This window comes from Xyrauchen texanus, chromosome 46 (genome assembly GCF_025860055.1).
Source record: "Xyrauchen texanus isolate HMW12.3.18 chromosome 46, RBS_HiC_50CHRs, whole genome shotgun sequence".
Taxonomy (NCBI): Eukaryota; Metazoa; Chordata; class Actinopteri; order Cypriniformes; family Catostomidae; genus Xyrauchen; species Xyrauchen texanus.
In genome coordinates, this window is record NC_068321.1 from 6358161 (window position 1) to 6370919 (window position 12759).

Here is a 12759-nt window from a genome sequence, read left to right on the forward strand (position 1 = left end):
TTTTTTTTGCTTTCTACCTCTGTTTCTATCTCACACAAACAAGTGTGTTTACTCCTACATGCTCTTTGGTTATCTCGTATATAGGTGGGCTTCTTTCTCTGCCAAATATGAAATTCTTCAAATCACTGTACACCATGCATTATTATCCCTGTGCATCAGTGCACACTCTCTATGCAATTGTAACCAACATAATGAAAACAAATATATATTTCTTTGTAAACTGAGGTTTTCGGTATGACAAATTGCTTTCTAGTTTGTGTCATTTACAGCAAGCCAGGTATCCCGCAGGTTCAGTTAAGACTGTAATTCATGCACCATTTTCATATTAAACAAATGTTAAAAGCAAGGGAAATACATTTTTTTGTTGAAAGATAATGTCATATTCATAAATGAAAAGAAGAAGGCAGAGGAAGGCAATTAACTTGCCACTGAGTGTTATAAAATAGCCATTCATTTATATAATTTTGCTGTTTTCACGTTGAAGAAATTACAAAGTGCTGCACTGTATGTGTTTTATAGTAACAATTTACTGAAAGGCTTTAGGCTACCTTTTCAGTGCATGGAAAATTATACTTCAATTATACCTCATAATTACCTCCTCTGATTTTAAGACCATTACCGTTTGAGTCGTCATGCTTTAGCACAGCCATATTATGATGGGAAATGGCTCCTATTCATTCAAACTAACTAACTAACACTCGTATCACATGACCTTTTCCATAAGCCCTTTTTATGTGCCTGTAACCAACCTGCCCATCTTATCTGACTCCTCCTTGGCTCACTTGTGATTTTCTCACACTCTTTCATTCTGCATTAAAAGGGCCGCTGGTTAAGACTTTCCCACTGTTGCTAAACTGGTTTCAGTTTCCTTGAGATTACAAAATAACCTAAAGTTAAAATTGTTCCAAGACCACACAAAAATGCTTCCATGCTTGGGCTTGGGCTTTTCATATTGTGCAGTACATTTTTATGGTTCCATTCAGGTTCTATTCTTAATTTTTGTAGATAAATTCTACACATACCTGTACATCTTTGTACATAGGCAACATGTTATAATGTTTAACATGTGGTAAATGTGTTAAGTAAATGTGAAGCCATTGAACACATTTGATCTCATTTATCATAAATGCAATAAAAATGTAACTATGAATCATACATAAAAATATATATTTTTTATGTGCAGTAATGGATTGTACTACTGACTTTGTATGTGTAGTGGGTATCGTGGCAGTGTTTGGTGCTGTTGTTCTCTTTCTCTCTCTCTCTCTCTCTCTCTCTCTCTCTCTCTCTCTCGTTGCATAGGTTAATGGATCACCAGCTGACTTTAGTTACCATCAATTGCTGGCTTGCTCTGATTGGCTGCTGGATTGGTTATGTGTGTGTGTGTGTGTGTGTTTCGTTTTAGAAATTGCATTCAAGTTTTACATTTTTTTTTTAATTTAATTTTCAATGCAATATCACTAAAGCAAGAATATTCACCAATCCCTAAGACCAGGGGTTGCTGATGTAATTGGATATTGCAATATATATATATATATATATATATATATATGTCGTGAAGGAGGGAACCAAACTAAATTATCACACACAAGATGTATCTTCCCGAATAACGAAATACCCGTCCAGTAGAGAATGCACAGATGATGTAGGTTCTTTGCCAGAGAGATGTTGACAAACGTTGTAAAGCCATCTTTCAAAAACACACAACACACATTTTAATTGCACATATTTTTTTTCCAGTTTCATTTGAACTTTTTGTTAAAATAAATAAAAAATAAAGTTCAAAGTTTGAAATCAAGGTGTCTTGCTTTATTTGTAGGCTTAACCTTAACCCTGCGCTAATACCAGTGTTTGTCGGTTTCCTGTGGACCAATCAAAATTTGGTCGACCAAGACTCTTCTCATCGACTAACCTTTGGTCGACTATCAGGGGGCAGCCCTAGTTGGGGGTGGGTAAAAAGTTGCCTGTAGACTGTGTGAGCCTCAAACTGGGAAATTACCTTGCTGGTGGTTTCCAGTCCAATTGTCATAAGTAGGCCAGTTGCGTGCGATCCATCTGATCTTTCTGGGAAGTTTCCCCTAGCTTTTCCAGCATGTGCTGTTACTCAGTCCCGATCAAGAAATTTCAAGATGTTGTGAATCTCTCCGATTTTTTCCTGACTGTGCAACCTAAACCGGTACAGTGTGAGTTATCTATTGCGATTGAAGTAGGCCTTGGTCATGACTCATAGAAGAACCTCCTTTTATGGTGGGTAAGGAACATCTGGTTGCTGCTCAGAAGTCAGATCCCACACTAGTGAACTGCATCACTCGTTTAATGGCGATGGTAGGATACTTTTGGGACAACAGGTTTCTGATGTGCAAGTGGAAGCCAAAATCTTCAGAAGGAGAGGATTGGCAAATGGATTATCAGATTGTTCTACCTTCCAGTTATTGTTCCCAGGTTATAAAATTGGTGCATACAAATTCTTTCTGGACACCTCAGTGTTACAAAAACATTTCAGCATATCACTAAACATTACAACTGGCCATGTCTAGTTTCTGCCACTTGTGTAACATCTGCCAGCATGCAGGCAAACCAAGAAGAGTGCCCAAGGTATGTTGTTGAACCAATGTGGTTCGATCGATGGATGTGCAACATAGTTTGTACGATTTCAGGAAATAGTCATGACTAGCTAGTTAATTTCTCCAATGATGATGAACCAAATACTATGGTGGTTAAGCAGTAGGTTGCATCGTACAGGACTCAACATTTTTCTTTTTTTTTTTTACCTCTGTTTCTATCTCACACAAACAAGTTTGTTTACTCCTACATGTTCTTTGGTCATCTTTGTAAACTGATGATTTCAGTATGACAAATTGCTTTCTAGTTTGTGTCATTGACAGCAAGCCAGGTATCCTGCAGGTTCAGTTAAGACTGTAATTCATGCAACATTTTCATATTAAACCAAATCAAACTGTTCCAAAAGCTCCTCTCAATCCAATTCCCATCATAGGAGAGCCATTTGAGAAGCTGGTAATTGATTGTGTAGGACCCCTTCCAAAGACACCAGTATATTTTAACAATAATGTGTACTGCCACCCATTACCCAAAGGCTGTCCCATTGCATACGTTGAACGCACAGATAATGCTGAAATTGGTCGTAAGATGTTGCACAACGTTTGGCTTGCCCAGACTAATCCAAACCGATAATGGGTCGAACTTCACCTCAAAGGTGTTTTGGGCAGATGTTGAAGAGTAGGGGATAATTGCTTGGCTAGTGCATACCACCCCATGTCACAGGGATCGTTGAAACGCTTTCATCAAACCCTAAAGTCTATGTGCTTTCAGTATAGAGATGGGGAAAGACTGGGTGGATGGCTTACCATTGCTCATGTTTGCTATTAGGGAGTCCATTCAAGAATCTTTAGGATTTAATCCTGCTGAGTTTGTGATTCCTCATACTGTTCGTGGCCCCTTGAAGATGTTAAATCTGTTATCGGAAGGTAAACAGCGTCACAAAGCCTGATTCTTTTCCCTTACCACGTATGGAAGATTGTGTGGATAGTTGGTGCTTCAAAGTTTGTCATTAAATTAGACTGATTAAAGGGCATTGGCAGGTCCCTTTGTCTTCACGTGCATGTAAAATCTCTGCATTTGTAACCCCTGACAACTTCCTGCAGTACAATTAATGGCCCTTGGGATGCAAAATGCTCCAGCAACATTCCAAAGGCTCATGCAGAAAGTTTTGTCAGGGTTGCTTAACTGTGAAGCTTACTTGGATGACATTGTGGTCTATTCAAGTGATTGGGAAGACTACATCCTTATCTTAGAGAGTCTGTTTGCCAGGTTGAATGATGCTCAGCTAACCCTTAATCTGTCCAAGTGTGAGTTTGCTAAAGCTGTGGTAACTTACCCTGGAAAGAAAGTGGGTCAGGGTTGCATAAAGCCTGTTACAGCTAAGGTTACTGCTATTATTGAATTTCCTACTCCTAGTACCAAGCGTCGGTTGCGCCGGTTTTTAGGAATGGTAGGGTACTATTGTGGCTTTTGTAAAAATGTTGTAATGGTAGTGTATCCCCTTACAGACCTGCTTAGTACTATAAAAACTTTTCTTGGAGTCCTCAGTGTGAGTATGCTTTTGTTGCCGCCAAAGATCTTCTCTGCAATGCTCTAGTCCTGTCAGTCCATAACTTTTCTATTCCATTTAAATTGCAAATAGATGCAAGTGCTGTGGGAGCTGGTGCAGTCTTGCTGCAGGAGAACAGTGCTACAGTCGAACACCCAGTCTATTACCTCTCTAAGACGTTTTCTAAAAGCCAACAAAACTACAGTACTATCGAGAAGGAGGCTCTGGCACTAGTGATGGCTCTCAAACATTTTTAAGTTTTCATAGGAGGTAGTTGTATTCCTCTTGTTGCCTATACTGACCATTACCCTCTCATTGTCCTCTCTCGCACGTGCAACATGAATCAGCGTTTGATGCGTTGGTCACTTTGTCTACAAGAATATAACTTGGACATTGAACACAAGAAAGGCTCTGAGGTGGCGGATGCACTCTCCAGAGCCTGCGCTGCTGATGGTGATTGAGCTGTGTTACTGTATATATGAAAGAAAATTAGTTATGGGTTGTAAATTCGGTGATAATGGTTTTACATCCTAGGGTGTAAATATGTTTCGTTTATTATTATTATTATTATTTTATTATACTTGTGCATTAATGGATTTTTACTAGTGACAGTGTATGTGAGTATTGAGGCAGTGTTTGGTATTTTGCACTCTCTCTCTTGCTCTCTATCTCTCCTCATTGACAGGTTAATGGATCACCAGCTGACTTTTGTTACCATCAATTGCTGATTTGCTTTGATTGGCTGCTGGAGGGAGAGCTTGTGGAGAGGCCTTTTGTCTCCAGGCTGCTGAGACTTTTTTTCTTCTGCCCCAGACTTTAGCAGTTGTGCTATTGTTGCTTTAGTGTTTCTCTTGTTGTATTTTGTTAGTGAACATGTTGTTATTGTACAACTTATTGTTCACTGAAGTAGATTTAGTAAGTTGTTAATTCTGTTTCACACGTTAAGCACATTGTTAATCTTAAAGAGACTTAAGTCAATTGTTCTTATGGAAGCATTAAGGAGGTGGATGCCATTTTTGTTAATGTCCATGTTTTCTCCTGTGTTTGGGTTAGAGAGGGAGTAAGGTAAGAGTTTTGTTGTTTGTTTGAATTTTATTTTGAGAGCTTAGGAAGTACAAACATAAATGTCAGAAGAACTTTGTTATTTTGGACTGGTCCCCTCCTGATGTCTTTTTGAAGCTTCCCTTTTGTATTTTGCACTCGTCAATAAATCTTACTTTTGAGTGTTTCTAAAACCTGACTGATTTTTGTGGAGTGATGGGACAGGAGAGGACAGCTCTTGGGTTGCCTGTTAAGTTTATATATATCCTGTTCATAAATTTCCTTGTTACCCCCTCCCCCAACCCTAGACTGGGAAGGCATGTAACACAAGCATACACAAATGTACATGGGCAAGAACCACACTTTACGTACAAATGTGACCCATCATATGTCTTATGCTGGACAAAATATTAAACTCACAACTTTTACATTTGGAAATCATACTGGTAAGTTCTTTCATCATAATATCGCAATAACACTCACTGAAAACTTTATGTACACCTGTACACCTACTTGTTTATGTGATTATCTAATCAGCCAATAGTGTGGCAGCAGTGCAATTCATAAAATCATGTAGATACAGGTTAGAAGATTCAGGTAATGTTCACATTAACCATTAGAATGGGGGAAAAATGAGATCTCTGTGATTTCGACAGTGGCATGATTGTTGGTGCCAGACGGGCTGGTTTGAGTATTTCTGTAACTGCTGATCTTCTGAGATTTTCACACACAACAGTCTCTAGAGTTTACTCAGAATGGTGCCAAAACAACAACAACAACAACAAAAAACATCCAGTGAGTGTCAGTTCTGCAACGGAAATGCCTTGTTGATGAGAGAGGTCAATGGAGAATGGCTAGACTGGTTTGAGCTGACAGAAAGGCTTCGGTAACTCAGTAAACACTCTGTACAACTGTAGTGAACAGAACAGCATCTCGGAATGCACAACACATAGAATCTTCAGGCGGATGGGCTACAACAGTTGAAGACCACGTCGGGTTCCACTTCTGTCAGCCAAAAACAGAAGGCTGAAGCTGCAGCGGGCACAAGCTCCCCAAAACAGGACAGTTGAAGACTGTAAAAACATAGCTTGGTCTTATAAATCTCGATTCAGATGGTTGGGTCAGAATTTGGTGCCAACAGCATGAATCCATGGACCCAACCTGCCTTGTGTCAACAGTCCAGGCTGGTAACAGTGGTGTAATAGTGTGGGGAATGTTTTCTTGGCACACGTTGGGCCTGTTAATACCAATCAATCATAGCTTGATCTCCATAGCCTATTTGAGTATTGTTGCTAACATTGTTCATCCCTTCATGACCACATCATTACCCATCTTTTAATGGTTACTTCCAGCAAGATAATACGCCATCACCAAGTCACAAAGCAAACATCATCTCAAACTGGTTTCATGAACATGACAATGAGTTCACTGTTCTTCAGTGGCCATCCCAGTCACCGGATCAAAATCCAATAAAACACCTTTTGGATGTGGTAGAATGGAACAATCGCAACATGAATGTGCAGCTGACAAATCTGCAGAAATTGTGTAATGCAATCATGTCAACATGGACCAGAACCTCAAAGGAATGTTTCAAACCTCTTGTCAAATGCATGCCATGAAGAATTGAGGCTGTTCTGAGAGCAAAGGGAGGCCCTACCCAGTATTAGTATCATGTTCATAATAACATACTCTGTACGTGAATTTAAAAATATTTCACTACTTCGGTTAAATGCCTGAGCTTGACCAGAGTATATTTTTTTATACTACCAAAATAAATCTTATAGACATACTAACATTACAACACTAGAACATTCATTTTTAATAAGTACAGAGTTCAAAAGGTACTGCATAACAGGACTGACCCACTTATTACCTCGTCACATTCCTTTACACTTGGCTGCTTAAAAAGACCCTTGTTCACAACAGCCAATCACAGCTAGGTGTAGGGATACATCTTGACCCACCCCTATGGAACCTGTAATTGGGAATAAAGTGACCATTGTGAGCCCAGAGGTAAAAATAAACCATCCCATTTAGTGCAAACATGCATGTTTGCATCCAACATCTCTGATTAAAATGTCAGTCATGCCACTTGGTGAGCCCCTCTGGCTTTTTAATTTTTCAGTAGACAGCTTGGTGCAGCGAGGCATTATTTTTGCGGATATCTTCAAGCTAGTATAGGATTTTCATTGCCTTTTTGCACTTGAGTGCTTCCAGAGTTGGAAGAGATCCGAGAGCCTTTCTTTTTTGCGAGATGAGTGATTTGGTGGCCCACTCAAAAGCTAGAGCCAAAAAGAGGCTGAGGTTTCAGGGAACATGATTGGGGTCAGGTCGGGCAGTTGAGGACAGAAGCCAAACAACACAAAGCATTTCACAGCTGTTAATGAGAAAGATCCTATTCTAGACTGGCAGACACAAAAGGTATTGTCAGACGGGCACTAAGATTACTACACTGGCCTTACAATGAAGGATCAAGTAAGCTCCAATTGTAAAAATTAAATGTAATTCCATATACCAAGACAACATGTAATACATTGGTGCTCTGTTTTAATTGATTACCTTTAGACTACTTCACATTGCTTAGATCTAACACTGAGATCCAAATAGCCAAAATCAAAGCTTTTGATATAAACTTTAAGGCCGAAACCTACTCTATGCAAGTATGTCTATGCAGACGCTTGTAGTTACACAAGTCAGATTTTGTGAGTTTTTGTGTTCCAAAATGTGTAAGACCACAATACATAACACAACGCAAGTACGTGTTGCATTTTCCACGTTGCCACAAGAGGCGCTATAGCAGTTCACATTAGGGTGAACTGTCCACTTCTATGGGGAGTTTTCTTTTTTAAGTCATCTACTGTTATGGCAGAGCAACAGTTTGAAGAATTTCTGAGCTTCTGAGAATATTTCTGAGCAAATTAAATGAATAATAACATCCAATTTAATGGTCACAGAAGTTTGAAGGTAACTATATCAGCCCCTTGAGTACTGAGGTTTGTTACTGTCACAGAAACGCAAGAACGCACGTTAAGCTTTTTCAACCAGAAAGCATGCTGGCAACTTTGTACATGTAATTGCGTAAATAATTTTTTCATGTCTTACTTTTAATATCAGGGATTAAAGGTGAAGTTTAGGACATGCAAAACTAACCAATCAAGAAATAGAATTTCTAATTGATACAATACAGGCATTATATTTATAGCTCACCTCCCATCGAACAATTTATCTAAAGAAAGGAAATATCATATTTTGTCATTATGTGAAGATTCACTGTCCAACTCTGAAAGAATGTGCACAACATGTGTCTGTCTGTTCTTCCTTCAGGTTACCGTAGTAATCTTAATAAGTGCGCACCAGTTTACCATTGCGTTTTAATATGCGTGTTCAGTTGAAGGTCAGATTTGAAGATGCTGCATTGAGTTACATTTAACTGCACCCTGTCTATCTGTTTGAAACACTTGCCTGCTGTACACTTCCACATGCGCCTAGTGTGTATGTGTAATTAAAAATAAGCTCCCTCTTTGACACATTTGTGTTTAGTTGTCAGGTTATTGTCACTGGTTTTCGAATGAAGTGAAAAGTCACATCATGCATGATCACTATCGATCATCATTTTCATGATCGATCATTCCTGCCACGTCCAAGTACCCGAGTCCTCGTGCCCATTCCTATTCCAAACTTGAATGCTTTTTTTTCCATGGTACACAAAAGTTATAAATAAAATCATGGTTAGGTTTAGGTTCTCTATGGGAGTAAAAGTTGCAAGTTTCTGTACGAGCCAACTTGTTCCATTTCTTACAATTTTGACATCTCGTATTAAGGCTCGTATTACTATTGTAAAAAAATTACAAATTGTCATTATTGATTGAGTACATAAACAATCAGTGGTCAAAACAATGTCCTTACCTTACAACGATTCACTACTGTAAGTCTATAAAATAGATTTTTATTTTGTGCTGTTGGGTTAGGTCTGTCTTTAAAGGTTTATGTTATCATTGAAAATCAATTTGTCTATAAGTGAATGGTATTTTTACTTCCGGAACACAACTGTTGAGCTCTATTGTAGTATTATGGTATTATTATATAGTATTATTGCATTATCAATTGAGGCTGTACAATATAAAATAAAAAGAATAAAGTCTTCCATTGAAATTGTATCAGCCATATCACCAAATTACGTGTAGTATAACACAAATATTAATAGTAGATAAAACACTTGAATTATCATGTTAAAATAGTGTATTTATTGGTAGCTGGTGGTGATTAAGGTGATTGAGTCCCCTGTTCTCTATGTAAAAGCGCTTTGATTGTAGTGTCAGAAAAGTGCTATAGGCGTAAAATTAATTAATTCAAAATATGTAAATAAGACTATCTTCATCAAGTAATATTACACTTTCAAATGTTTAATTGTATAACATAATATCAACATGAAAATAGAACATTATGTCTCCGGCTCTGAATATCTCCCAGTCACGCTCAACCACAGGCGATGTCTAGGTAAGCTCAAATCATGAGATACATCCGCCAGAAGAGCAGTGCCGAAACACGACTGACGTAAAGTGTTCTTGAGCAAATTGCTTGCAATTGTAAGATAACCACAGATGGAGGTCACGTGACGTCATGCAAGATGCAAACGTGTGAGCAACGAGCTCTGTGCACTTTGCTAAATTTTTTATTATTCATGTTTTTAATATAAATCATGTTATAATCTGGTGAAACTTTATACACCCAGTTACACATTTGCTCTTTGAGGCAAAGCAGTCAAAATCATCAGGTTCTGGAGTCATTTAAAGACACTTACTTATGTGCTCAGGATGAAAGCCCCGACAGGCCTACAGACCAGGGACTCGATTTGGATTGCGCGGCGGGAGAGGAGATCCAGTATCAACTGGCCAGCATGGTTCTTGCTGACTTGGAGGATCTCGCTGTAATACGTCGACCGATTACGGCGATGGAAATAAAATTGTCTGAGTAAGTTACATAAGTGGCAGATGTTGAGAAACAAATTATCTGGAGTCATCGGAGAGGGAATTATCTGCTAATCCGCCCGCAACCAAAGTTGATTTGGAACATGTTCTTGAAAAGCTTGAAGATCTTGAGAATAGAAGTTGCAGGAATAACATAAGAATTGTTGGAATTCCTGAGCATGAGGATGGCAAAGCTAATGTGAAATTCCTAGACAGCTTTTCCCGAGTCTGCTTGACATAACAGACCACAAGCCTGAAATTGAGCGAGCTCACAGAGTTCTGGCTCGGAGATCTGCCGAGGAAGAAATCCTGGCCAAATTTCTGAGATCATTCGATAAAGATCTCGAAAAAAGATGATAACCACAGATATCGCTAGAGAGCACAAAGTTACTTTTTAACTACAGTTAAAATACAGTTGCAGCATTAACTAGAAGAAATGACAAAGAAACCACCCAGAACACCAAAACAACCACCAAGAAATGTTCTAGCAATGACACAGAACACCCTAGTAACCACATAGCAATGCAATGGCAACCACCAAATGCAATTGCACAGGCAAGCACCACTCACATTTTCCTCAAAAATAAATGTATCTTTGCAATACTGTTTGGTGCCGCTGGTGGCGCAGACACAGGCTAAAACGATTTGCTTTTTAAAAAAGATAAAGCTGTCTGTAGCCAATTTTGTTTCATGTATGATGCACAATTCATAACAAACAAACCATCCTCTAAAGTTTGAAAAAAGAAAATATAATATCTGATTCTTACTTTTCAGCCATTCATTGCTCAACACACCATAGGCATAATAAAAATAAACAAAAGCTTAGTTGTGAGTGACAACATCAATATCATGGTATAGTGAGAGATTGAGATGTGTGAGTCTGTGTTGGCTTTGTAGAGGTAAAAGTGATTTTCACAAGTACTTGACATTCTGGAAACAAATTCTGGTAATTCACACTAAGTCAAGAGCTGAGAACCTAGTTTCTGTGAAGGCTCTACAGTCCATCTGATATCTATTTGCCTGAGAAGATAATAATATAAAATAAGCATTAAAATAAACACTTTAGAGCATAATGTAAGCACTGTAATAAATACAACATAATCCAAACTCAATATAAATCAATAGACAAAAAAAAATACATGTTTTTTTCCGATTCTTAATTTAAGCTTACTGAACGAAATGATAAAAGAGAATTTTAGGATTATGCACAAATGCATTAGAGTCATTCTAAAGATTAACAGTCAAATGCATATTAAGCATCTCTCTATGATAATACTAATGTAACACTCTTATAATGCCAGTGGCTGAAAGAAAATCCATCTGCCAACTGTTAAATATGATGGACACTAAAGCTTCAACCCAATTCATTCATTTTAAAGTCGATAATAAAATTGATATTTCAACCATTTATAGAGTGCTAAATCCAATTCCGAAGCTTCATTTTTCCTTGTGTCTACTCAATGCCAACTCTTTTTCAAAACTCTTCACATAATTAATCAGTTTCAGATGCTTCTCTACATCATTTACCATAATACAAAAAAACATTTAATTCTTACCTTTCCCATAGTTTAAGTGGAGCTTGATGGATTTGCCCTGGTTGATATGCAGGTATGTAAACCACACAGCAAAAGTAAGCAGCACCAGCAGCAGCAGAAGTTTGAACTGCTTTCGGATTTTCTTTACGGGGAATCGCAGCATTTTCGCAGCTGCAGCATCATCAGCAGCAGCAGCAGAATGAGAGTGTCAGCTGCTCCTCGGTGTGGCACGCTTAATCAGACTCCTGATGTCACAATTACATATTTGCAACAGCAGCAGCAGAAATAGTGTCAGCTGCTCATCTGTTTGGCGATGTTACAAAGTCAGTATTCTGCAAGAATCAGAATGAAATTGTCAGCTGCTCCTCAGTTTGGCACAAGACTGCTGTTACAATGTCATACTTCCAAAAGCAGCAGAAGAATCAGTAAGTATCAGATGCTTCCCAGTTTGGCGCCCTTTCAAAACAGCCTCCTGTGACAAGGTAAAGATGGAAAAGTCGACTGCTTATCTGTTTGGTGATGCTACAACGTCATACTTCTCCAAGAATAACAATAAAAGCATCAGCAGCACCTCAGTTTGACCCGCTTGAAGACTCCAGATGTGACAATGTCATATTTCTTTGAGCAGCAGCAGAATCAGATTCAGCTGCTCCTCAGTTTGACGTGCTTGAAATCTCCTGACGTGACAATGTCATATTTCTATGAGAAGCAGCAGAATCAGTATCAGCAGCTCCTCAGTTTGGCCTCGTAGTGTCACGGTGTCATTTTTCTCCGTGCAGCAACAGAAGCAGAAATATTTAGCGGGCTTTAAGAGAAGACCGCTGTCACAATGTCATTGTCAAATTGAGTGTCAGCTGCTCCTCAGTTTGGCGCGCTTAATGTATAAAACGCTTAAATATACAGCTCGCGCCCATTTACAAGCCATGTCACCGAGTCACAGATCTCGGGTGCCTCATGAAAACTCAGTTGAAGTCCCATTTCGATCGCAAACAAGTGTTGCTGCTTAAAAACAGTCAAAGGTGGATAGTTGTCCAGTACAACGTGTTTATCGTTGGCGTAGAGGCAATGAAAATAGCAGTCGGCTTTTAATCTTGTGAAAGCCGCTCTG

General features: G+C 38.7%; 1 protein-coding gene across 1 annotated transcript in view; it reads right to left on the reverse strand.

Annotated features, from left to right (window-relative positions):
* The window catches only part of LOC127638538 (N-acetyl-beta-glucosaminyl-glycoprotein 4-beta-N-acetylgalactosaminyltransferase 1-like), a 225042-nt gene extending 212952 nt beyond the window's left edge, over positions 1–12090 (reverse strand). The window contains exon 1 of the mRNA XM_052120103.1: positions 11673–12090. Within this exon, the coding sequence (XP_051976063.1) occupies positions 11673–11814 (142 nt within the window). The 5' untranslated portion in view covers positions 11815–12090. The remainder of the gene's footprint in view (positions 1–11672) is intronic.
* Between the last annotated feature and the right edge of the window lie 669 nt (positions 12091–12759).